Source organism: Anas platyrhynchos, chromosome 7, assembly GCF_047663525.1.
Source record: "Anas platyrhynchos isolate ZD024472 breed Pekin duck chromosome 7, IASCAAS_PekinDuck_T2T, whole genome shotgun sequence".
Taxonomy (NCBI): Eukaryota; Metazoa; Chordata; class Aves; order Anseriformes; family Anatidae; genus Anas; species Anas platyrhynchos.
The window spans coordinates 16,197,425-16,224,762 of NC_092593.1; the positions used below are offsets into that span (position 1 = coordinate 16,197,425).

Consider the following 27,338-nt stretch of genomic DNA (forward strand, 5'->3'; position numbering starts at 1 on the left):
CAAAATTCTCCTGGAGGGCCTGGTAGCAGGCCAGGGGTTGGGCTGCCCATGCCAGCCTGCACGGAACAATGTTATCCAGGAGCAGATATAATTGCAGTGGATAGAAGTTGACAGTCACACAGTGGCTACCGCCTTCACAGAGATGCAGCGCTCCCCCTGGCAAATGTGTATATTTTATCCTCGGAGGCCTTTTCCTTTTACCTCCCAAGGAAGGAGTGGTTTGTGGGTATCCTGAGAACACATTTACTTTGAATTGTATTGCTCATAAATCCACATATGCTGTGCAGTTTCTAGTACTTCTACTGTAAGAAAATGAGTTATCTTCTGCCACAACATTCTTTGTCGTATCAGCAAATTCCAGCTCAGCCAGTAAGTGTTGTTAAATAGGCTTGTATGATTTTGAAGGGCTTTGACAGAAAAGATCAGATTTTGTTGCTGTGCAGTAGAACAAAACATTTACAATAATCTTTGGATGTAAAGTCTCTATGAAAGCGCGATTTGAAACATGAACCTTTTAACTACACTTCCTGGTTACAAAACGCATGGTTGGCAAGGGCAGGGTTTTGAAATGAGGATTTCAGACAAACAAGGCCTTTGAGTTCCTGTTCGTCATAGCACCTACAGAATAAGTAAAGATGAGTTTTGATTCCTGAGTGGAGATGGCAAAAATACTATAAAAACACAAGTTTTGAAGTGCCATATAAATTTCTGGTATCCCACCAAAACTCTAATTATCCCAAAGTATCTCAAAAGCAAGCAATAAAGTGTACGTAGTGGCAACTTGATACAGTTTGGCTGTTTCTCACTGGCACGTTTAAGGTATGAGCCTAGTAGATTTTGGAGGCTTCATCCATGTGTTTAAAGTTAGGCAATGCTTATGCATCTGTTTGAAATGGGGCCTCATTTAAAGCAGGATAAATTGGGTGCACTTCATTGGAATTGCTTTGGAATTTATTACAACCCTGCTAAAGTTACCAAAGAGTTAATCTAAGCCCTTAAAGTTATGCTAGATTGGTACCATTTTAGCTGAGATCGAGATCTGAGTCTTAACCTTAAAATGGAAAATGGTATCATTTATTTTCAGCTTTCAGAGTAACCCAGTTTGACTCACTACAGTAACAACAGTGGGACATAGAGTAACAAAGAGTAATCATTCACTCGGCCAAGGCACTTCTTCAACAGGTCATCTTGTTCAGGAGCAATAAAACCGTTCAGAACAGGTCTGGGTCAAATGCAGAAGTCAGGGTGCCCCACCACTGCTACCACAGCACACTGCGGCTTATTCATGTGTGTTTAATCAGCAGCTTATGCTCCTCATCTCCTTCCTGTGTAGGAGCAGGATAGGGTTCTGCCATTAGTTATTTCATAGAATCACAGAATGCTTTGGGTTGGAAGGGGCCTTAAATATCGTCTAATTCCACCTCACCTGTTTTCCATGTGTGTTTTATTTTTGTTTGTTTGTTTTGGTTTGTTTTTTTTTTTGAGCAAGCCTCTTTTTTCTTCTCTAAGTGTCTCTCATTTAATCTTCATTCCTTGCTGCTAAAAGAAATACAGTTTAAAAGAATGCAAAAACACAATTTTTCAACTAATTCACCAACAGAAATTGTTCCTGAAAGTAACAGATTCACTACTCCTTTCACAGTTTGTATCACTGTAAAATAGGATCAGAGCATGAGGGTTTGCTAAGAATGAGTCATAGAATCATCTGCGTTGGAAAAGACATCCAAGATCAAGTCCAACCATAAATTTGACCTACTGCATCCCATCACTAAATCATGTCCCTTAGTGCCATGTCCACGTGTCTCTTAAATGCTTCCGGGGATGGAGACTCAGTTGCTTCCCTGGGCCACTTGTTCCAATGCTTGATCATGCTCAGTGAAAAAATTCTTCCTAATATCTAATCTAAACTTCCCCTGGTGCAACCTGAAACCTTGAGTCCCACCACTCATCACCTGAGAAAAGAGACTGGATTCCAATGAGTTTTCAACTTAAAGTCAAATAAAGTTATGAGGTGCTTCTTAGTTTTTAGTCTTATGAATTAGGATAGATACCTATGGATAGAGTTTGCATTTTCTAAGAGCTGCATTGAGCTGTCTGCTCTTTAAAAATAGTGCCAAATTCTTTTTTTTTTTTTTTTTTTTTTAAATTTAAAAATCAAATTTAGCTTTTTAAGCTATTAAAAGAATTGACCTTAGCTTCACTAATGCAATCATCTCACCATATTCCCATCATACAAATTAGCCTAGAGGAAGAACAATTATCATCCTAGAACTTTCCTTAATTATTCCCTGATTGCTTCTTCAACCTTCTTCCTTTAAAATCATTCTTCCACTTCTTTCTTGTCATCCTACTCTGTCTTCCTACTTTGTCTTGTAGAAACTATCACTATTCCCTGCAAATGGAGTGTCCAGTACATTTTTCCACAACCTCACCTGTGCGTTATTTATTTTGTCAGTATGCCACAGGACTTCCCATAGGCAAGAGTTTTGCATCAGCAAAATGCACTATCGAGAGGCCTCTGGAAGAGTTTCTCTTCAGAACATGGGCTTCCTGATGCTGTGCTCAGATAAAACCTGTACGAATTGTCACTCTTGTTCTTTCTGAAGTTACACAGATCATTCATAAAGGGACAGTTACAGCTATTCTTCCTCCAGGTAGCATTTTGAATCTTGTGATTATCCAGCCATATAATGACTGTAATAGCTAGCACAGTCAGCCTGCTGTAATTGTGCTGGAATTTTATTTAATTTTCTTGGTGACCTGAGTTTGCTGCTTATTTTGTTGGGTGTGTAATTTTGCCCCTGAGGACAAAAGAGAGACAGGACATTCACATCATGATAGAAAGAAAATAATGCTCCTACCACTTTTGATCTTAAATTAGGTGACATATAGAAAGAGAGATTAGCATCGTGTTTTTAACATACATGTGTATCCAGCAGCATTCCCACCAATAGATGTTGCTGACGTCAGATGTGCTTCTTGAACATTTGGTTTGTGTTCTCCTTCTGTTAGACAGGCTATTAGGAAACAAATCATGATTTTGAGCCTAATGCTGTATAAACTTTTACTAGCTTGGAGTTAAGCACAGTTACGAATCCCCATCCAGAAAAGAAATGGGGTCCCTTTCTCATCTCCCAGCCTCACATGCACTCTTTCTGGAGTCCTTTGGAAGCTACCAAGGCACATAAGAGTAAACAGAGTGACTCTATTATTCCCTGTTGGCATCTTTTGAATTGGGTGGATTAAAAACAGAAACAAAGCTACCCCAATCCACTCACCAAGAGCAATGGGGTCAGTAAGGTCTGGGATGGGCATCTGCCATGGCAGGAGGTAAAGTACCGTAGTATTCTGCAATCTTCTAAGATGTCTGTGAGTTATAAAGTTTCCTAGGTGATTCTGGTGGCATGCTTGGAGATGTCTTAGGCTTGGAACTCAGCATGTTTTCATTAACATAGTATTGTTTTCTGATGGTCAGCGGCCTGGACTGGAAAACACCCTCCAACCAGGAAGTGTCCCCATAGTGGTTAGCCTGAATGTACATTGCAGTCATGCAGGATTCGGCTTTACTCTGCTAGAAGCTACAAAGCAGGAGGGAGGTCCTGGCCCCTGCTTCAGGCAGCTTTCAGAGTAGTAGTAAATGCATAATGGAAAGAGCATTGACATATGCTGGAGTTGCAGAGTATTTTTTGTTTCAAGAAACACCCAGATGATGGACCTGTCTGGAGTGCAGGATTGTAATGCCAGCCAATTCATGACCTACAGCCTTTTTCTAGCTTTTTTAAGAAAAGAATAGCTTGGGAATAAATGATAGTTATGAAATTTGAAGATGTAATTTGGAAAACACTCTTAACTGCCTTCTTAACAGCATCTTCAAGCTGTTTAAGTTTTTAAGGAGTAATTAAATTATTTGAACTAAGCCACCATAAATTCAATGGCTAACTGTATCTCAGGATATAAATTTTCAGCAGTAGAGTAAGTTAAAAAGTCCATGCTTTCAATTAAAATGTTAATGTTTATCTTGAATTATTACACAGTTATGCGGCTTCTAAAAATGTTTCCTTTTTTCCGCATAAGGGAGAAAGTCTCCAAACCCACTGACAGGTAAATGTTTAAAAGAGCTGGTGATTTCAGGTTTATGACCTTTCGGAGCTGTTCCTGTGTTTGCTGTAGATAATTGCTCAACATTTCTCATTGTTTTCTCTGGAAGTAAGTGCTGCTGTACCTGTCTTATTCTTGTATCTGATTTATGTTCTTGTTGTAGCTTTGCTCTGTTATTCCATATCACAGCTCCTCATTTAGTGCAAACTTTCCGTGCCTCATAGGATGGAAGCAAAGATGTGATATTTCTCCCTGCTTGCCAATTATTGTGAGCTTATTAGAGGGCAAACGCTTTAATGCTGAGGATTGTTTTAACAGTTAGGGCTGACAGATTAACAGAGCCTTGAACTAAGATCCTGTCTTATGCCAACTTCCTGGGACATCTCAGCAATTCATTTTGTCTCTTAATCTTTCTCTCTCTCTTTTTTTTTTTTTTTCTTTTTTCACTCTAAGCAAAAGAATAATAGTATTCACATATCTGACAATGGCTGCGAAAACATACATTGATGCCTGGAGTTGCTAAATACACTATTGTGAGTTTCAGAGCCACAGAAAACATTGTTAAACAAGTTACTCTTTAAAGTCGTGATTTTTTTTCTTGCGGGAATCATGGGAGAACTAGAATCTGTGGAGCAATTAGAACTCTAAAGAGCAGGTAGGGTCTGGGAAATCTGAAATGTGGCACCATCAGCAGAGAAATGGCATAGGAAAGAGGTAGTCAAACAGGTTGTTACACTCGGTGTCATTAGGGGATGGTGTATAGATTTTTATCTTGTCTTCCCACCTAGCACTGATTTGTTAAGTGGCTGTACGATTTTATCACCTCAGGGAGGTATATTATACCTAATCTCATAAACTAAAGGATTTGCAAACCTAATCAATATTTGAATAGAAGACTTCAGTGGGAAGCTTTCATGTTACAGGAAGGATTTGGTGAATCACCTTCTGCATCAGCACCATGGAATAACTGCCCAAATGCAACATGAGACTTTGTGGCAGGAGTTGTCGGTTTCTGGGTGAGACCTGGAACAAAGGTTGATTCCCTATGGATTAATGTGCTGGCACTTTTGTTTGTTTTTGTTGAGAGAAAGCATCCATATTTGGACCAGTACTCTGATCTAGATTCATTGTTTCTGTTGTCATCTTTGTTTAAAGTAAGCATCACATGTTGTATTACTTGTTTTGAATTGCAGCATGTACTGAAACATCCCTTTATAAAATAAAAGCAGAGATCTCTGTCAACAGTCATCGAACAGTGACTAAAGCAACCGAAGCTAACATTGATTGGGTTGAAAATTTAACTATTATGTGGGCACTACTTTTATGCTATAAACATGAAAAAGTCTTCAGAACAATTTTTTGTGGAATTACAGTGCATGGCTGTCAAAGATTAATGGATAGAAAGCATACATACTTCATACGAAGCATTGTTTAAATTAAAGCTATTTGCAATTTTAAAAATCATATTTTAAAATTAGCCCTCATCAGATTTTTTTTTTTTCCAGAATTTAGTATTTCTCTGCTTCCATTTTTAACAGATAAGTTGAAAACTCCTAACAAGAAGAAGGAGGATGAAAGGAAGGAGGAGGAAACAGAATTATTTGCAGACTGTTAATGACACAGATGCTAGAAGGCCACTCTCCAATAACTAATGTTATTACAAATAACATACACATTCCTGGTCAAGAATATATTGTAGCCTTAGCAGACCGGCCAGCATGTGTATTTGGGACTCTATATTGAGAGCAACCGGGAGCTGAATTGATCAGAGAAAGGGAAGCAGGAAGTGGTGACTGAGCTGCCAACACACCTGGTTCTGCTTCCTCATCCCCACAGTGATGCTTGTGCGAAATCCATGTTGTTCTAGCAGGACCTGAAGTGTTTTGATATCCCACTTTGTGAAGTGTTTTGTACTGTGAATGAAAAATACCTTGTAAGCACAAAATATTGATTAAAAGAGTGTTTTTACCAGCAAAGAAATGGGAGTGAAAAACAAGTATATGCATATAAAGTTTTGTTTGTACTTGGAACTTGTTTATTTATTTATTAAAATATACTTGGGTTCTAAAGTACAGGCTGAAAGCCCAGTTGTATTCTCTACAACCAAGCCATCAAATAGCTCTGCTTGCCTAAAAGAGGAAAAAAAAACACGTCTTTAATTTTTCCACTCTTAGGTTTCTAGGCTTCGTCAATAATATCTGCTCCTTTATCAGCCCCGCGTACAACACACGGCTCCTCACACAGCAGCTTTCTCCTGTCCAGTTCTGTGCCCCAGTAGCAGAGCCCCTCTCAGGCCAAGCTGGCACGGCTCCTGCAGCCCCTGGCCACCATTGCTGGGACCCGTGGCTGAAACCAGTACTGATCTATTACTGTCATCCTCTTAGCCTCTGTGTATTGAGGAAGGGTGGAGATCACATCCTGAAATTTCCCAAGATGACAGCATCAAACACCATTTTTGAGGTATTGCAGCTTGTAGTGGACCCTGAACAGATTTAATCCAAGTTTCAGTGGCTTAATAGCAGAATTGTGCCAGTGTTATTGTGTGAAGGAGCTCCAAATGGATGGCAGTCATACAGTTGATCTATTTTTAAAAGAAAATCTTCTTTAGCTCTCAGTATATCAGATTTGCCACTTTACTTTTCCATAGGGTTCAGTTACATTTGGAACTGGAAACCTGATAAGAGTTGAAAGGTGCATTCAGTCAATGTTCTGTGGCCTGCAGTGAAGGATTCTTAACCTTTTCATTCTACTTACTCTGATTTTTTCTCCCCATTTCAAAATCAATTTGAATTGATCCCTCCATCATGCTTTTGGACTCATTTAAGATGCGTCCTATTGGAATCTGCTCTTTATGTGAAATCTGCTGTCTCTGTTTTTTGGTTTACACAGGGAGCTTTAAGGGGAGGATGCTTACTGCAAAAGATTCCAGATTTCTGACTCCCATTCCCCAAAATTCATTTATGGGAAAGTAAATACTTAATATCTGTCAGGCTCAAGTAACTAAGCTACACTTCAAAACAAATTGAATAGTAAAAATACAATAATCCTAATTTACCAGTAAGATCTATAAACATTTATCTTCTATCTTGTTGGAACAGATCTTGACAGATCTCCGTGTGTTTAGCTACTGCAAACATAAAGCTATACCTCTGCAGCTGTTTTATCCTCACCCCAACAATTGCTCTGTGCTGCTGAGACAGGAGAGGTAATTGGATACTCTTCTTTTTTGACAGGTACTGGACTGGATTGAAAATCACGGGGAAGCCTTTCTGAGTAAACACACAGGAGTTGGGAAGTCTCTACATAGAGCACGTGCACTGCAGAAAAGACACGATGATTTTGAAGAGGTAGCACAGGTAAGAGTCTGAATCAAAGACTTCTGCTTTCTGGCTTGATTTTTGTTACTTCTCTCATACAATAAGAAAAAATCTACTGGAGTGTTAGGGGCCTGGTAAATTCACACTGCTCTCTTCAAACACTGGGAGCTGAACAAGATCCTTGTGCAGTTTATATGTTACGTGTAGTAGCAGCAGCAATTACAATTAGAAAATCACCGCAGTGGGTGGGTCTGTGCAAGTACAGCCTGTTGCCTAGAAAGATTTTTGTTTATTTTTTTTTCCAGAATTAGAGGATAGCTGTTATTGTTGTTACAGGATCTTCCTCATAGCACAGGGCAAGCAAAGCATGACGAGGAATTTTGGTATGAAGCCAAAATTCCAGCCTGAAAGCCCGTAACTTTTCCTTGAAGCATGCTCATAGCAGATGTTTAAACATACAACTAGCCTTTACTTACAGAATTAAAATGAAGAAGGAAATCTGATAAGTTCTTCTAGGGACCAATTTTTTATATTTATTCTTTTAATAAAAAAAAAATATCTTATGGCCAGAAATTATACAGTCTCAGTTCTTCCTGCTAGATCATGTTACACTTTTTGTTTTAGATTGAAGCATCATCTGTCAGAAATTGGTCTCCTATGAAGGTACTCCTGCACTGGGTATTTTAGATAAAATCCTGATTGATACATTCTGCTTTATGTAGATGAAATGCTTTGATTTCCTGATGAACACTGGCTGGTTATTGCTCAAATATTTCACTGCGGCATAAGACAACAATGTTTTAGACTTTGGTTTCATTTTTCTATGGTAACTTTCCCATGTGTTGGCCTACTTTAGTTTTAGATGGTTCCAGCAACAGGGACGTAACTCTTTCACTGTGCTCCAAGGGAAATTATTTCACTGCCTGACAGCAGCTACTGGCAGGATTATTATTATTTTTTCTCTCCCTGATATTCAGGATATATATATATATAAACTGTTGTTTATATCCCTTTAGTCTTGGTTATCTCACTTAAGGAGGTAAATGCCAAGGAAGGAGATAAAATAACAGCCCTGCAATATCTGTTGAATGTTATCATGTCTTCTCCTAAGTGCCTCTTATCTACGTTAAGCATATTTAAATCCACTAACATGTTCTTATTAAATGCTCTTTTGTTAACTATTTCCTTGAATCCATTCAGTTTGCCGACATCCTTCTTTTAATTAGACATTCAGCTATCAATGTAATACTCATATTCCTTGGCTTGATAGTGAATTTCAGTGTTACCTTTCGGCTGTGATGAGGTATCTTTGCATGCCACTGACAAATCACGCAGTCTGAAAGCAGCAGTTCTAGACTGCTGGATCTCTAAAATTTTATAGGACCTCCTGTGGATTTAAAATTTATGACAATAGATTTGAAATTCTAGAGTTAACTTACACAAATGGATTAAAATAGGTCTTAGGCTGGAGGCTGCAAACCACAGTCTTACAGGGCCCATCCAAAAGCAGCAGTTAGTGGGAGGTTTCATCCTGAAGTCAACATAAGGTGCCTTCCCAAAGATGTGTTTAAGTCAGATAGCCATTATTGGATGCAATACTAGTGGTAACTGAATGAAAATGAAGGTCTAGTAATACACAGAAACTGAAACTAGGTGATCTGGTGTCTTTTGTGGCATTAATATTCTCTGAATCTTCCTGTCTGCAGCGTGACACTGGAATGCGAGGCTGGCAAATGGACATGGGGACATGTGCTGGGGGAAGTGAAAGGAATCTCAGGCTTTAACCCAGGTCAAGGACTTGAGAATATAATACTGTTTGCTTTCAAAAGAGTAATAGCAAGGGTAAGAGGAAGGGCCATAAATTTATCACACCTGGAGTTCTCCTGCAGAAGCTTTTCATGAGGTCAATTTTGTGTTGAGGAATAAATCTCCTCTCCACTCTGACTATGACCAGTTTTTACTTTTCCTGATTCCCTTCCTCCTGATGCTTAAATCTTTACAGTTGGTCCACAATTAATTAATTTTAACTTATTTAATTTATTTTTTTTCCTAATGATAGTAAATAACTTTGTCGTGGCTAAGATGGATAACTGGTATTGCTTATTCCTGATATAGCCACATAACAAAGCACACATACTAAGATCCTGAAACAAAAGACTGAATAGTATGCTCACTCCCCTCATCAGGATGTCAATTATTGTCTGCTAATGATTTTATACATATATATATATATATTTAACTGTAATACTGACATACCTGGTGAGACTGACAGTACAAGTCTTCTTGCTTCTGGCAGTTCTCTGAAAATAACACATAGTCTGCCATACAGTATAAATTTATTCTTCAACATCTACTTTCTTTTGGCTCTGATGTATTTGTTCTTATCTCCTACTGTTTGAGGAAGGTATTTGCAAAGGTCAAGCTAAAAGCAATTTTCATGAGTTTTTGTGGTATTTGCAACAGTGGACAAAAAGTTCATGTTTTTGAATGCTGCCTAGCTGCAAGTAAAGAAGAGAATTATATCTGGGATTGCTGTGCTGAGAAATGCTCTGATTGACTGACCTGCCAAGGCACTAGATTGAGAGGTGGAATGTATTCCCTCTATGTCTGATTAGAAACCTCACAGATTTATAAATCTGGATGTAATGATCCAATCAGGCATGGCCCAAATAGATCACCTTCCTGCATACAGCTGCGCTTGGAAAATGTCAGTGATTTTCGAGTGGTGCATTATGGGCAATAGGAAATACAATTTGGGGTCCCTTTCTCTCATAACTGCTGTTTAGACAATGCTCTAGCATTTTTTTCTCGTCGTATTTATTCTACACAGGATGCACAGATGGGAAATGTTTGAATTTGGATGAGAAAGCCAGAGTTCCTGGGAGGGAGGTTTTTATCTTGAGTATACCTGGGACTGTTTCTCTGCCAGTGCTGATGCTGGTCTCTGGCTGCACCTTGATAATGCCAGCTTTAGGCACTGTGCCTCCTGCACAGAGAAACTGAGCAGCTGGGCATTAATGGCAAGATAGGTATCAAGGTAACCATCAACAAATAAACACCACGCTGTAGATGTAGCCCTTTGTGCAATGACAGTTTGTCTCAGATTACTTTGTGTGAATCAAATAACCCTCATTCAGCCAATTAGGATTGTAAATCCAGAGACAATTTCATTTTAGACTCTCTAGCTTTTCCTTATTCAGAGCTTTTACCTGAAAACCAGTGGAAAAATTGTGTTAACTCGTTTGTGCTCCCCAAGTCTCCCAGCACTTGAGCACTATTGAGTTGAGCTCTACGTGTTGGAAACCCTTTTCCTCTTCTCTGTATATGAGAGGGGCTGCTGTACATGAGAGAGGGGCCACAGACCATTCTCCCTTCTGTTATTCCTGGCAATTGGATGATAAGGTGGCTTTGTCACCCTTCTCTGCTCACAAAGAGCATCGCTGCATTTGTGCTGGCAGGGAATTTGGAAAGATGGTGGGAAAACACCTCTGGCTATGCGGCACTTTGCTGCTGCAGGACCGAGTGGTTTGTGATTCGAATGATCTGCAATAAATGTGCCTGTAGTCCTTCTGCGTTTCTCTGCTTTTCTATCAGGCAGGTTTATCTGCATTTTTAGCAGGAGGAGGCCCACCAGTATGTACTTCAGCCTGCAGATGGCACTCGCTGTGCATTTTAAAAGCTTTCGGTTCAACTAACGGTAAACAGCGGGTGTTTCTAATCCAAACTAACCAAACGCTGTACCAAAGTGAAATGAAGCAGAAGCAGAAGCTGGCTCACACGCTGTCCCCTTGGTGTTCTCCCTCTCCTGCCAAACCCCGCGTTGTTTGGGGTCACCCAGACAAACAACCCGCCTGGATTCTGTAAATGCAGAGCTGGGCGGTCTGTGCTCCCATGCAAGGTGGTGCTTGTCATCTGCATTTGGAGGATAAGCTGCTCTCACGTCTATGGAGATGCTTTCAAGCCTCTCGAACTGCACTGTACTCACAGCTACAGCTGAGTTTTGCATTTAGTCCCTGAAAGATCTACAGGCTCCATTTTGCCAAGGTGCAGTGGGCTGTTCTTGAATTATGGAAGTGGAGAGCTAGGTAAAACGTGGGCAAACTTGGAAGCAAAAGTGCCAAGCTTTGCAGTATGCTATTTGGGAAGCTATTTGGTGTTCCGGTTCTTGGGTGTCTATGCTCTCTTTCCTCCAAAAGAACTTTTGGGAGATGATTAAACACTGAACACAGGTTTTGAACCATCAAAGCTAAACTTACATGTATGTAAATGTGTATAGTTCCTTTAAGAATCCCTTTCTTCTATTTTTTCTGAGGGAGATAAAGGTATTTCCTGCAAGAAAAGAGTTTCATATGAGACCTAAAATGCCAGTGGCCTATATCTTCTATTGGAAATCAAAAATTAGGTGATGTTCTTCATCTGAGATGCAATTTGTACTCTGGTGGTCCTGTCTTGAGTCTCCCCTTCCTCCATAGTTTTATTCCCCAGATGCCGTCAGTTCAGAGTTTTCAAATGGCTCTTGGAGATAAAAAGATCTGTAAGTGTAAATATGTTGAATAATATGATTATAGTGTTTGTCCTGTGAAGTATCCAGTGGTTTCAGTAAGAATACCCACTGTGGGTAAAAAAAAAAAAATAAAATAAAATAAAAAATTGTTTCTGTGATCTTTCAGTCCCATGTAGTTTTACTTGAACTGCTTTAAAACTAAGTGAGGTAATGGAATAGTCAGGCCAAACTGAATTGCAAACAGCTACTTGTTTGGCCTTCAGGATAAAAACCTAGCGCTTTCCTATACAGATTCCAGCTCTGCTGGATGTCATTGTTCTAAAGTTTGGCATGAAGTTCAGTGCTGATGTAAAACAGCTAGGCATAAATGAGGAGCCCAGGTTGATAATGAGCACTTAGAGAGCATTGTCCCAGGGTGATTTTTTTTATTATTATTATTTTTTTTTAATTTTGTGACCTACCTGGTTGTTGAATGGAATAGCTCACCAGGCATACTGGATTTCTCCCTTTGTGTTGGGTGACTAAAATACAGTGTAGGATGAAATATATTAGTCCAAAACAGGGAGAAAGCAGGCAATTAAACCTGGTAAGAACTATGCTCAAAGTTAGCAGTATAACTGTAGTTTCAATAATGCCAAATGATTTTATAAAATAAAATAAAATAATAATGAGATAGGCAAGAGAAACTCAGCTCCGTTTATATCTTCTTCATCACCCTATGCATGGTCATGAGCAAGCTCTGAAGCTATAATGCAGTTTCCTGTTCACTTCATTTATGCAAATGTATTCATTTCTACACAAAGAGGAAAAAATGCCCACTGGCAGCAGATTACACAGGCATGTGTGCTGTGGTGCAGAGCTCTGCGCTCCAGAACTCTTGGTTTCTTCTGGCTGGCAGCAGGCAGCATCTGGCAGTCATAGACAGCAGAGAAAAATGAAACAGTGCCCATATATAGGTTGTATAGGAAGGTTATCTGGGGACTTGTGGATCTAAAAACTTCTAAGAACACAGTTAAAGAGCCAGGTAGTTTATCATGGAAGCAATAGTGTAACTCTGTGTGAAGTCTAGCAGCTGCTGGTGACTCAGGACATACTTGAGCTGCAAGTGCAAAGATGCTGGAGCTGTTCTGCACAGAAAAGCTGGGAAGGACAGAGCCGTATAGCTGTGCTGGATGCACTCCTGTGCAAGCAGGGGGACTCTGCTGCCAGACATGAGCCAGAAGAAGGCCGTGTAACACATGTGCTCCCCGAGGAAGTGTGATAGAGTAGGCTATCAGAGTAGGCTGTGGATGTGTCAGTACCATGCTCCGTTGAGTGGTCTAGACATGCCCATGGAGAACTCATTAGCAGAGGTTGCTGAAAGAGCTTCTTGGCTAATCTTCTGAGAGTTTGGATAGCAGAGTAATTGAATTGGTAGCCACCGGTACTTCACAAGTTCCCAAGTAATGGGAACTGTTTTTAGAGGGGCTCTGTAAGAGCAGAGAAATCTTCCTGGCAATTGCCTGAAGAGCTGTACTTAGTATGCCATGTCTCCGAGTCACATTTCAGTATATTACTCATCAAGCTAGAGGTGATTTTCTTTCCTATTTCTTCCAAAATCACATGACAGATGGATCTTTTCCTTAAACTGCCTGGAGCTTGATTCAGAATCCAAATATTCCCTGTAAAATCTTAAGGATTGGTAACACAATACGCTTTTGACAGTTGCCAGGAGCTAGCTTCCTATAGCTGGTTTATTTGGGTAGGTTTATTTTTGGTTCTTTAAAATGTGTTCCTTTAGTTTGCCTATAAATGCAAAATACTGCTCCCTTGACAGACTGGCAGAACAATGAAGCTATTTAAGAAACATGTATTTTTAATTCTAGAAGCTCTAGAAATTTGAATTTCTATTGTGTGGGGATATCTTAGTTTTTGAACTCATTTCATTCAGAATAAGAAAACAGAGACAAAAAGAATTGCCTACAGAAGAAAAATTCTGGAAATTGTTTTTTTTTCAGGCCCGTATATGTTTTTTAATGATAACATTGGAAAAATGTAACACTGTTGTATCATATAACATGCATGCTAAAGATATGTTCAATGTTGTGCTGATGTCTTCACTGAATGAACGTACAGCTGAAATAAAAGCTGTTTACTATTGGAACCGCTAATGAACCACTGCTGTTTTGACAGCATTGTGTATGCTGGTGAAAATCATTGTCATCCAAAGGATTTGGACCCCCTCTGATCATTCTCCCATGTGCTTTTCTTATTGGGTTACCAAACCGTGCCTATTGACTCAGGAAGATTAATTGCAGCAGTGTCCGAATCTCATTTGTAATGATGGTGGACTAGTACTCTTCAGTTCAATTTCTTGTAGCTATCAATAGCAGGGGGAATTCAAGGGGAAGAAGGTGACACTATGAATCCATCTGAGTTTTTACTTGCTGCTGCCTCCAGGCCAGCCTGTAGTGCTTGTGGGAGAATGGTACAGCATTAGCACAGCAGATGTGGCTAATCACAGATATACTGCTTTGCAGGTATTTGGTGATTTTATTTAGGTTAAGCCAATATCAAAGAGGTGTATATTCAGTAATAAAGCAAAATAATTTTCAAGGGCAGGTTTTAGGTATTTATTATCATTGTTCAAATATTCTGGGAATAGACTAAGGGGGTCCAATAGATCTGCTGCACAAGATTTAGAACAGTGTTACATTTCCAGTTTCAGAGAAACTGCTTGTAATAACTTGTGCTAAAGAGCAGAGAATCTCATTCAGTGGCTGATCTATTCTGTGGGAAAGTTGCTCTGCAGTCTGGTTGCTCTTCTCTTTACCTATCATAGGTCCAGATGAGGGATGTCCTCTTATTTCTCATGTCAGGCATTTGAGGTGTCTGAGAACAGTTGCATTATGTGACCATTACAAATGTTTTATGTCAGTATTCTACCAAAATTTTATTGCATATAATCCTATTTTTTTAATTTGTTGCCCTGCAATAGAGTTAAGATCTCAGCTTCTCCTGCGTAGGAATAGGGGGATATCAGTGGATTTATAGAAGTCTTTTAGAATAACATGCGTGTGAACAGGGGCAAAATCCTACTGTGTGTATAAATAACTTGTTGATTCAGTGCATGTAATAGAGCCATTAATATTGCCCTCCATAGCTGCTGTCTGTGAGGTCTGGCTTTGCATAACCGAGCCCCAGGAAAGCACTGGTTTGTGTCACTATGGAAATGGCATATGGTTTGAAGCATTTAGGCATCTTTGTTTAGTGTCTGCTTGAGAGCACCACCACATGCAGAAACACAGGTTCCTCTCCTGCCTCAGCCTTTGCGGAGGGAGGGAGGGAAGCTCTGAAGACTGACATGAGAAAAGCAAGCCGAATTGGACTTGTCATGTCACTGCATTTGAAATGAAGCTTGTTTGGGAGGAAGGAATTGCAGAATTTGTGAAAAGCCAGGAAGGGAGACAGGAGGTGTTTCTGACCTGTCAGTGAGCGTGTGCACGTGTTTGTCTGGCACGGTTGCCTATATTAGCATGCAGCTAATACAATAGAAGCCAGCATGTGCTGCAAAACAATGACAGTGTGCGTGCCCTATTAGCGAGCAACCCTCGTTATTAGAGTGCTTTGTTCAATGCATAAGGCTTGTTTTTTCCACGCAGCGTAGGTAACTCCTCGTGACATTAGTGAGATGTGGAGCTAGGCAGTGAAAGGAGAACAGAGCCTGCTTCTGCCTCCCCCGGTGTGATATTAGTTCTCACTGCAAAAGTGCACAGCACAAAAGGGTGGTCGTGACTCATTCCCATCAGGGAATTAACAGCACAGCCTTCGTGTTAAATGTGTCAACTTGAGAGCTGAGGTGAACGCACTGGATGCAGGGGGAAATGAAGTATGGTAGGGCATGGAGGTGGGCTGCATGTGCTAGTTTTTGGCATCTGGTGCCTGGCTGCTTTGCCTGTGGCCAGGATCTGTATTGACAACCAGAATTTGGATTTGGCAATGCCCACACATCAAAGGGGGGTGCAGGAAGGATTTGCAGTGCTCCCTGGTTTGACTTTGAAATAGATGCTCTTGGAGGGGGGAGAAGTCTTATATGATTTCAGTGTCACTTTCTGTTGGCTCTGGGGTATATTTTAGGCTCCAAATAGACCAAATAGTAACCAAATCCTTTTTAAAATCAGGGGTAGGTGTTTGCTCCCACCACACAAGTGGCTCAAAGAAATACCGCCCAGCCAGGAATGCATTCACACCATTGCTGCCTCCTGTCATGGAGTGGCAAGCTGTCCCTCCCAGCTCCAGGCCCTTTCCAAAAGGATTTGAGGTTTTGTCCCTGCAGGGTGCACACCAAGGGGTGGTCTCACTTCCCTCTGCACCGTTGTGCCCCAAAAGCTATGTGAGAGAGGAGGCAGCCCCACAGCAGAGCCAGGGCTGCAGCCACGTCAGCTGCTGGAATATCAGCCAACTCACCAGAGTGTGCGCTCCCCTCTGGGACTGGTAATTGGGTCACTGGGTCGTGTAACCGTTGTAAAATTAGTTTTTTTTTGTAATGGCATGTGAATGTGGGACAAGGAAGAAAGATGGCACAGCGCAGAGCAGAATCGGATTTGTGAGCTAGGACAGTCACAAAAATAAGGAGATTATGTGGGGATGGAAATGGCAAGGGGAGTGTGAATTGCTGCTTGTCCCTGCAGGGTATGCCTCCAGGAGCAGGAGCAGGTGCCCAAATCCTGCCCCTTAGGGGCTGGCATGATGCTGGGGCTCCAGGAGAGCAGGCAAAGAGAGATCAAAGACAGCTCAAGGAGAATTTTGTCTAATATCATGTCCTGTCTTATCATTTTGGGGCCTGGTTGGGATTTTTAGAGGAAAGGGGGTTGGGCAGGGAGAAGGAATGGTTTGGCAACATTAAGTAAAGAATACGCTAGAAAGCTCAGAATTTGGGCAAATCTTTATAGTAAAAAATAAAATAAAATAAATTGGCAGAAGTTGACTACAGAGGCAGTATCTCATATGGCTGCGGTGTTCTTGGAGATCTACTACATGCCAAAAATCAATACATTTTTATAGCACAGTTCTGTACCAGATCTCTCATTGTAAGTCATTATTAGGATATGTTTAGCTCAAATCATGTGTGGCCTTCTAATAAGAATCAGAAATTTAAAATGTTATATTTCTAAATCTTTGTTGTGATTATAGGTAGCCTGAATTGAATTTCACACAGTAGAACACATTGTTAAAATGTTCCCCATACGAATGCATTCTGACCAACATGAAAAATGTAAGTCCCTGTCTGAAACTTTTCTAAAGTATATGAATGTTGGGTGTTTAAAAAAAAAAAAAAAAAAAAAAAAAAAAAAAAAAAGTTTATTTCTTCCAGGGTAGTGAAAACTCATTTTCTTTTCCACATTACCAATATGCAGTACATCTCACTGGCTGTTAGAGAAGATCTTAACCCTTATAAGCTGTAGGGAAGACAATGCCCTTAGTCCATTTTTGCTTTCACAGCACCTCTGAAGAACTAATTTGATGGGTAAGCTGTATGGACATTTCACGTCACTGAAATAACAGTGGTGAAAAATGGGTTTATAAATCTAATAAGATTCAGAGAATAGTTTCTACTCATTTGAAACAAATTCCTATGTGTAAACCGTGATGGAGAGCTGAATTAATGCTGACAGTGAAGAGATTCTGAATCCCTTTGGATCTCACTGACCTGCACCTAAGGATGCTGAGCTGGAACAAGGAGGTGAAGTCAAAAGTTACCTCAGTTGTAATTGAAACTGGGGAGGCTGGCTTATTCTTGTAGATAGAGAATAGAGAAACTTGCCATCAAATTATCTGAAGGCCAGAGAGCAGGGGGATGGGGACTAAGGTTATCTGAGAGATGGGCAGGTGGTGTGTTACCAGTCCTGCTCAAAGGGTGTGTTGAGAAACCTTCCCCTTCTGCCAAATTGAAATGTCCAAATTGTCAGCAAAACAGAGGTGTTGACATTTTCTTCTCATCATGTTTTGTCTCTGGCAGGCAGTGTACCCAAGTGTGAGGTTTCCTCTGGATGGAAATGCCAATTTTTAAGTGCATCTTTGCTACAAGTCAGATTTGCCTGGGTGAATACAAGGGACCCATGAGAGTACCAAAAGACTCCCTGCTTCCCTCTGGGTCTAGGGGGAATGTAGACAGCACTCGCATGTCACAGCAGCTCAGCTGCACCAGGAGATGCGGTGCCCTCGCTGAGAAAATCTCCCACACCACTCCCACCTGGGTGCGAGCACAGGAGCTGATGCAGTGTAGCATGTCAGGGAGGTAATCTGTGTTACAAAGGAGCAGCAGCAAAAATTTCATTAAATCTCTGCATCCCTCCAGAGGCAGCAGCAGCGCGCTGACCCTGCTGAAAGGCTGTGGCACATCTTTCGGCACGTTTTTTCTGTCCGTGTTGTTCACAAATATCCATTTGTTTGTCAGAGGTGGCCTTTAACTTATGGAAAAATAGAGTTGGCTGCGAATCTTGAGGTCCTGTGATGAATTCTTGTTAGACCTGCTTTTTTGCAGAAGCTTACGTTGCATGCATAAAAAATACAATTGTTACTTGACGTATATACAATACTGTGTTGTGGTCCAGCCTGCCTGGTCTCCGTATTTGTCTATATAGGATTTTGTAAGCTGGAAGCTTTGGGGAATTCAGGAGAGAGTTCTGCTGAATTTTCTTGTGTTAAACATTATCTCGTTCTATAAGCAGCCCCACCTCGTTCAAGATGTGCTGCAGGAAAAATGTACAACCTATCTCTACAGTGATGGAAAGAGAGGCACAGCTGAGGAAGTGGCTGTGGGGAAAGAAGTGTTTTGCTGTCTTATTTAAAACAGGTTTCATAAAAACCAAGACACTAGAAACAAAGCCAGACAGTTTGCAGAATTCATGTCATAGCTTTATTTCCGCCTCTGTTTTCATGGCAGTAGTGCTGCCAGTTAGTTTTGGTACTGACTTTTCCCAGTGCTGCTGACAGTCTAAAGCCTTTTAATACTGTCATCACTGTTTCTTTGAAACCGCCAAATTGTGAGCATGATATTAAATCCAGAATGCCCGAAGTTATTTCAATTGAGAAGGCCGGCAGGACTTGATAAAGCTGTCATGATTGCACTCATGTCTGCAGGGCTCAGAAAAGACACAAGCTGAGCCTTTGGGACAGAAAACAATACCGTGTCCTCCCAGATTGCTCACCTCTGAGCTGCCACACAGCTGTCTTCCTCTACTCTCCTTCCCTTTTCCTTCCTATCATACAGAACTTGGGAGGCTTTGCTATGTACTGTCTGGGCTTGTTGATAATATTTATCATTTGAGAAGCTTTCAGAACACTCTGGTTTGCTCCTGACAGTTCGCCTTGTTGTGCTCCCTTGTCATCTGTGCAAAACAAAATGCTTTTCTCACCTCTGTTGAGCTTTCTTCAAAGGCTCAGTTACCTCGCAGTCACTTCAGCAGCTCTCATTCATACACTCTGCTAATCACTTGATTAACAAGTCATTTTGCAGTGACAATATTTCCTGGTACCCTCACCATTCTGCATAAAGCTAACCAATATCAGATGTTAATTTTTGGCTGCAAGGCCAGTTTGGTTTCACGTCTGACCCCAGAACATTGTTCTGCTGTCCTTGTTGTCACTTCCATGCTTCCATACTTCCACGTGCCTGTTACTGTGCAAAGATGTTCTCAAAGAGGAAAGTATCAAGCTGTTTTCATGCTAGGATAAAATTTGGCCAATAATTGTCCATTTCAGATATCTTCCACAATTCTTGTACATCCCTCCATCCATAAAATACTGAAACAGCAACGGGAGTATTTCATCATCTCATTTTAATGCACTGTTTAAATATTCTTTTCCTAGAACAGCAATAGGTTGACAGAAAAAGAGAAAAGTATTCCTAAGAGTATTAATTGATCTTTACCTAGCTCTCTATTGTATTTCATATTCCTTCCCCTATAAGCACAGAATGAGCCTACATAGTAAGTAGGCAATCTTTCTGTTTAAGGTGCTGTAGGGTGCCAAAGTAAGGTATAACTGCTGGCTTTGAAGGGCTATGAGACCTCCTCAATTAAAACTGTTAATTTTTTTTCAATACAGTCTCTGAAAATTGTTTTCTCAGAAATTTCTTTGGTTTGTAAACACAGCTGTTTGTGCATTAGACCCAGCGTATAAGCCTTCCTGGGGCAACACTGCTTTCTCAGCTGGCAACCTCTTTAGGTCTCAGGAAAGACACCAAAAACTGGCTTTGTGTGATTAAAACACCATTCTTGTGCCAAAGGAGTGTTCTTCCAGCTCCTGTGTGTGGAGCCTTGCAAATCAGAACTTCTTGAATCACAGCTCACAAAGTGTAAAGTAGTATGTATTCCTCATGCTTCAAACTGCAACTTTTTAAAAATGTGTATTGGACTCCAGAGTAATCCTGCAATGATACACACTCCACATGAAGTGGATACACACACCACATGAAGTGTCCAGATTGCTTCTCTGGAAAGAGTAGGTTTATTTACATGTCTCATATTAAGTTTGTGCTTAGATGTTTATTTAACAGAGGAACTTACTCCTATAAACTCAAAATAAAATGGAGAGGAAAGAGGAGGTTTGGCAGGATGTGGGTGAAACCTTTGGTGAGTGTAGCCTTTCTAGCTAAAGAAAGAATGAAATCCCATCTTCCCCCTTGGAGCAAAACCTAAAATGAATCTTGCAATACTAAAAAAAAAAAATCCCAGCAGAGGTTTGAAAAGTCTAGATCTCAGCCAAAAATGCATTTGAGCATTTGGGTATCAGAGAAGAAAATACCTTTCGAGGCATTCCGATTAAAGTCCTTGCATGGATGGTATATTTCAGTAGTGACAGTAAAATTCAGTGATGATTAAGCTGGCCTGAGAAGTACTGGGTTAATAGTTTGTGATTTGTGTGTGTGTGGTATTTGGGCATATCTACGTCTTTGCATACTTATTAATATTGGATGTGATGTGTGATATTAGATGGAATTTAAAACATTAGTTCACTATGTGTATCACTTGCATTTCATTGAATAATAGTTGTGATCGCAGCAAAGTTAATTAGTGTGATTGTGCTAATAGAGTATTTTTCTATACTGTGATTGCACTCCTGATTTAAGATGAATAGTTGATGTGATTAAAATACAACATAAGTGACATTGTTTTAATCTAAAGTAAGCCCTCAATATGAAGTAGGATAAAGAATTCTTTTAGCTGTTATATTTCCTATGTATATAATAATATTTATATTATATTATATTGTTATATAATATATAATTCTAATCTTACTTGTTTGTTTAAAGGACTGAGTTAACTTTTAAGCCATTTTTATGGGTTTGAGCTTTTAATGTAATGTGTAATGTCAAATAATAAATTCATCTCAGCTTGTAGGTGAACCCTGAGGGAAAAGCATAAATGAAAAATAACAATACATGGAAAAATACGTGGTTCTTCATGTTTAGTGAAGATGCTGTGTTGCATCTACCTTGTTTGTTCTTGGGAACAGTTTGTTTCTCATTCATCCTTAAAAATCCCTTATGCTTAAATAACCCACTGAAACCATGATACTACTTGAGGATTAAAGTAGTAATTAACATCAGCATGGTATTATTTATACATGGCCTCCTCACCATTTGAAATGGGAGTAAACTTTTCATTCCTGAAATTTGTGGATGTTTCTGAACTGAGCTAAGTTTCAAATTCTGGTGAGGATAGTGACAATAGATCAGTAAATACGGGTGCTCAGCCAGAAACTGTCTGAAAGAAAAATAATTTAAAACAGCATGAATTACCCACAATCCCTCAGTAGGACATGAGAGGCAGGACATTGCAACCCCATGTATCTATCAGCTCCGAGATAACTTTTTGAGGAGCTGGGAGAGGTCTTCTATGCAGTGCTTGCATGCTGAAATGACTTTCCAGGCACTCTGGTTCTTCAAGTACATTGGCAAATAGGATGCAGTCCTGAGAACAGTAGTTATTTTATTGAAATTGTCAAGAGGTTGAAATTTGGACACAAACTTGTACATGCTTGCACTCATAAGCTTACCTGAGACCCTCATTTGGTAAACTACTTAAACAGATGCGATTATTATTCACTCCTTTAAGGGTAGGCATGGTCTTAAGTGTTCATCGAAAGAAAATATAACAGGCTCTAGGATTTGAAGATCTCAGACTTCAGGAAGGACAGAGTAAAGAGAACTGGTGCAGAATTATGACAAGAAAAGCCTTAGATGAATTGTCAGATTTAAGGAAAGATCAGTCTGCTAAAGATTATAATGGAAACTTCATTAATCTGGATGTTTTTAAGAAAGGTCTACTGTATCCATTCCTAGTGTACAGTAGGGAGTGATCCTGTATCGATAGAGCAAGTGGCTACATGACCTCAGAGAGACGTTCTGCCTTTAAGTTGTGTAGCCATAGTTCCTTGTAAGTCTGTTTTGAATTAGAGCAATAGAACACAAGTAAGAACATAGGTCTTGATTTGATTATGTGAAATTGAAACTGAATAAAATCACATTTTACATTAGATCATCATATACACTTAGCCTTTGCCCTTAAGGGAGGAGGAATTTTGACAAAGATGGATGCTTCTCTAAACCCCAGATTTATTTATCAAAGGAATCCTTCATCGTGGTCACTCATTTTACCTTTAGAATATCAAATTACTAAAGATATAATGCTCCAACAAAAGCCTCTCTGTGACATCATTTAACCCAAACAAAAAAACAGAGCTACTTTTAACAAAGTGGCCTGAGCAAATATCTGTTAACAGTAACTGAACTTGGTAATAAAGGACAACAATAGATTATAAGGATTGAGAAGAAATGCAGAATCAGCTCCATAATCATTTCGTGAACGTGAATCATGCTGTAGTTTCTGTGAGGAGGAGTGCTGCCTGCTCTCCTATATGCACTGAACAGAGGTGCATGGCCTCCAGAGGTCTGCCTGCAGCACTTCACCATTTTTTGTCTCCTTCTCCTTCTTGAGTCAATGACTCAGAGGCTGACCCATTTCTCACTATAGTCAGTAGGATCCTTTTTGCTGTTTTCAGTGAGAGATGGATCAGGCTTTGACCTTTGTCTCAACATCCCATCCTCACTGCAGGAGTAATAATACTGGAATTTCATCTTTGGTGTTGAGCAAGTTACAGCTCGCAGAGAAGGTATCACATCAGAGAAAATCTAATAATTTTGCTAAATTTCAGCTTGCAAGCATAAAATGGGATTCCCATCACTTGTCTTTAGTCAAGAAGATCAGGTCTAAGCTAGTCATCTAAGTTCTCTCTCTTGTCGGTATTTACTGGTGTCTGGAGGTGGCATCTTTTCTGCATTATTTATGTGGTAAAACCCAGGTGACACAACTCTGAAAGAATATGAGAAACCTTTGCCTGGAACTTCCTTCCACAGCACCAGAACTTGATCAATATGGAATAAGGCAGACCAGTGCTGCCTCATTCCCCTTCAGCGTATCTAAACATGTTCTTAGGAAGTGAGGTGTCTGAGGTATGTAGTCTGGGTTTGACACAACGATGTATCTGATCACCTGCCTCATTCTCCTGCCTCGTGCTTCTGATTCATGCAACTAAATGTCTTTCTCTGGCTGATCAGCATAGTTCACATCACCGTGGAGATCTTGGAGACCAGGATCTCCATCTTGGAGACAGGTGCCATGAAAATTTCTCAGATATAATAAAGAGCTGTAAAATATCGTGAAAGGGGAGATTATTTGGAAGGGGGAACAAGCCCAACTTTTAGCCATAAATTGGTCCCTGGACAACTATTAGACAGCCATTTTCAATGTAATCTGCATAGAAACATGCAGCAATAAACTATTTACAAGTTTAATTGCTAGAACTGAAGGAAAAACTTTATGTGGAATCATTTTGTAAAAATACCCTTAGGTCAAAAACAAAATGCTGCACTAATCTGATGTCTTTCAAATGTTTTCAAAATAATTTGTCTCTAAGTGACTAAACTGTTAGACTTTACGCTGCAATAGATATCATAAACAAGAATGGCAAAATATTTCTGTTCTCATACCTCTAACCTTTACATTGGGACAAGAATTAACTGATGCATTATTCAGGTATATATTTTTTTTCTTTTTTTTTTTCTTTGTTTTGTTATTGTTTGTTTGTTTTTAGAAAAATATGCCAAAGTCTTTCAAAGCAGAATTGTTTTACTAAGCATTGTAATGCAAATTTCTCTCTCCGTAGCTGGTGAGGCCAGCACTGGCTGCATGCAGCCAGTACTCTCTGATGTTGAGAATCAGTGCAACTCCTACTCTGGGTTAGATAGATTTGGAGAGAATGGTTGACAAAATACATCTATAATACAAGGATTATGGACACAGTAATGTTGGTTTCAACTTGAAGGAAATCTCATAGGCAGTTAGCTGAAGGAGCTGTGTTGGGATAGTACACTTCTGATGCTGCTACAGCTTCACACATGTTAACCTGGAGACATGGTGGAATCAGATGAGATCTGCTCAGAGACAGAAATTGATCATGGCATTTTAGCATTTGTTGATATGAAGTAAAAAGGATAGAGTAGTAAGTATAACGGGGAAAATTCACATCAGCTTTTCTCATAAGCAGTCCTTTTTTTTTTTACCTTGCTGCAGAATGTCAAACTCTTAAAAATTAAGAACCAAAATTATGAGAATCTTATTAGCAAATATTGCTATGTGATCAAACTGCAAGCACCTCTCATTCTGAATTGTGGTAGGGATTACTGTATGGGTTTTGCTAGTCTGTTTCTTTTCCTGTGTTTCTTTTTTTATTTGCAACAAACAGAAGACGGATGAAAAAATGAATTCCAAAATCATATACTACAGCTGTTCCTATTCTGAAGCCTGAGGCATGCATTTACTATTTTTTTTGTGTGTAATTGCAGACTTCGCAAGATGAGTAGGTGATCATGGAAAGATAGTAGAGGAAGATACTAAGAGATTTGAGATGGAAATTGGTTTTGCTCTTGAAATGTTTCAGAAGTACGTAATGCAAGTTAGTAGATCACTGAGACAGAAATTCAAGGATTCTGAGTTTTCTCAGGCGTTAAAGCAACTTTAGGAAAAAATACCATGCACCACTAAACTTTCAGAGAGCATATCACGTTACAGCTCCAAGATTTTTTTGTGTGTAATTAGTGCTATCATTATTTAACAGGAACTACTTTCCACAAATCCCTATGTAGAATTGAGATTCTGTGTAGGGTCTTGCCTTCCAGAGGGATTAGCCATTTTTGGCATCTTCTTCCTCAGGATGCCATAGAAAATATTCTGTGGGGCTGGCACTTGCAGAAAAGGGGATAGCTATGAATATCCTTCTAGCAACATTTTTTTTTCTAGTGGTTGCATTAGATGATGATGTCTTCCAAGGTTTTGTATCTTGGTGCCACTGTGGACATGTACCTAGATCTGGTGCTCTGGGTACATCCTTCCAGGTCTTGGGAGGGCTGGGAATCTGAAGCACTCTTGTGGCAGGGGGACAAGAAGGTATTTGTAAAGGAAGACTTATTTATTATATGCTTTTCTTCATCATGAGACCTAATTCTCTCTTGGATTCCCCCTGTGTCCTGATCTAGTACTTGTTATGTCACACCATAAAAGTACAAAGTGCTTTGAACAGATGAAAAAAGGACCTGTGCTCTGAAGATCTTGCTAGCAAGAGAGGGAGCTTGGGATGAAAATGTGAAAGTGCGAAGCAGGCAAGTAGTGGAGCATTATAGTACTAACCAGGTTGAAGCTCTCAGGTTGAACATAGCTTTAATACGGCACTTGTAGAGAAATAGATGTACATGAAAATATTTGATATTTGTAACAACTCAATATGATTTATTTGCACTTGAAGCAAATGAGCAGAACAAACAAAAATAGTGCAGGCTCTCACTAAAGAACTAACCTCTAGCTTATTTGGCATATGCTGTATTTGTATCTCATCTGACAGAAGATGACAATCCTTTCACAAATACATCAAGCCCTGGAGTTCAAGGCAAGTGCGGTTAACTCCCAGCTGTGGTTGCTTATCTGAAGTGTATCTAAACCTCTTGAATCTGCATCACTGAGCTGGAAATCTCTCAGCACCAAGCCTTCCTTCTGGAATGGCAGGGATGAAGACATTAGTGTTTTTCCTATCATAAACTGCACCTGTTTTTAAAACCCAGATAATTAGCTGGGAGCTTTGTAGGAACAGATAAAAAGCAGGGGGACAAAGATTTCACCAAGCTCAAAATGTGCTGTGTTCAGACTTGTTGTCCACACTAAGTGTTCACAGCCATAGCAGTCTTGGCCAAATTTAGGTATGAATACTTTGCAGATGCAAACTTTTGTCATATGTTGACAGTGCCTGGGAGAGCCCTGGGCAAACACAATATACATCTCCATCTACACCCAGCCAGCTTCCTTGTAGAAAATTCCATTTGCCTTTGGAGAATGTTGTGTAATGCAGAGGGATTACTGAAGGACCACTGCATCCTTTAGTGTCTGTACACAATGGCCAAAGTCTCTTTTGGGGACAATCTTCATTCTTTTTCTTCCTCAAAGCCTAGGGCTCTGCCTACACTCTTTTCACCATCCAGGACATGCCATCCAGGCCACTTGTGTCTGATCATCACATCAGTGAACTCACCTCACTCCAACTCACATCTTGGGATCAGTAAACTCATGATGGTTTTCAGCTGAGTTGGACGCAAGTGTGTAGGTGCTAGGATAAAAGTACGAGAGTTGTATTCATACTGTGTCTCAACAAGGTGTTCTCTTAGAATTGTTCTATAAGCAGAGTGTGAATGTGTTTAAAAGAGTACTAAATATTACACAAAAGCAAGGGACAATCTTCTCCCTAGGGAGCTGCACTGGTGTTTGTGCTGTTGTAGTGGTAATATGTGAAAAAAGCCAAGAGTAAAGTAGACTTTGAAAAACAGTGCTAGCTTTGGCATGTGCTCCAAATACTGTTGGAAGAGGATTATTCAGAAAGGATGCTGTTAAGTGAAACTGGACCCTAATACAGATCATATTAAATGGAAAATTTTTACAAATTCTCAGCTAAAGAGGTTTCCAAAAAATGGTTATTAAAACATAAAGTTTTGCCACTGTTAACAACCTAGCCATTACAGCAGTGACCTGAAAGTGAGGGAATAAAAATTTACTGTTGGTAACAAAACTGTCTAGAATGTGTTCTTCACAGTCCAAAAGGAGAAATGCAAATACCGTGTATTTATAGTCAGCCCTCAGAAACTGGGAAAATGAACAGTGAATGAGCTGTTTTCTTTTTGCTTTTTATAACTGGAAATATTTTTCCCCATTAAACACTTGGAAGCCAGCGTTCCATCTTTGTGTTCAATATTTTCTTTAGTAACAGCTATTGATTGTAGCAAGGTATTATCCCAGTAAGAACAACAGGACTTGATTTATGGCTTATATGTTTGA

At 39.8% G+C, this 27,338-nt stretch overlaps 1 protein-coding gene across 19 annotated transcripts in view; it reads left to right on the forward strand.

The window, feature by feature from the left end:
• Nucleotides 1-27,338, forward strand: part of KALRN (kalirin RhoGEF kinase) — a 496,146-nt gene that overhangs the window by 263,014 nt on the left and 205,794 nt on the right. For all 19 annotated transcript variants that reach the window (XM_072040793.1, XM_072040795.1, XM_072040794.1 and 16 more), the window contains one exon: nucleotides 7,332-7,454. In XM_072040793.1, the coding sequence (XP_071896894.1) occupies nucleotides 7,332-7,454 (123 nt within the window). The remainder of the gene's footprint in view (nucleotides 1-7,331; nucleotides 7,455-27,338) is intronic.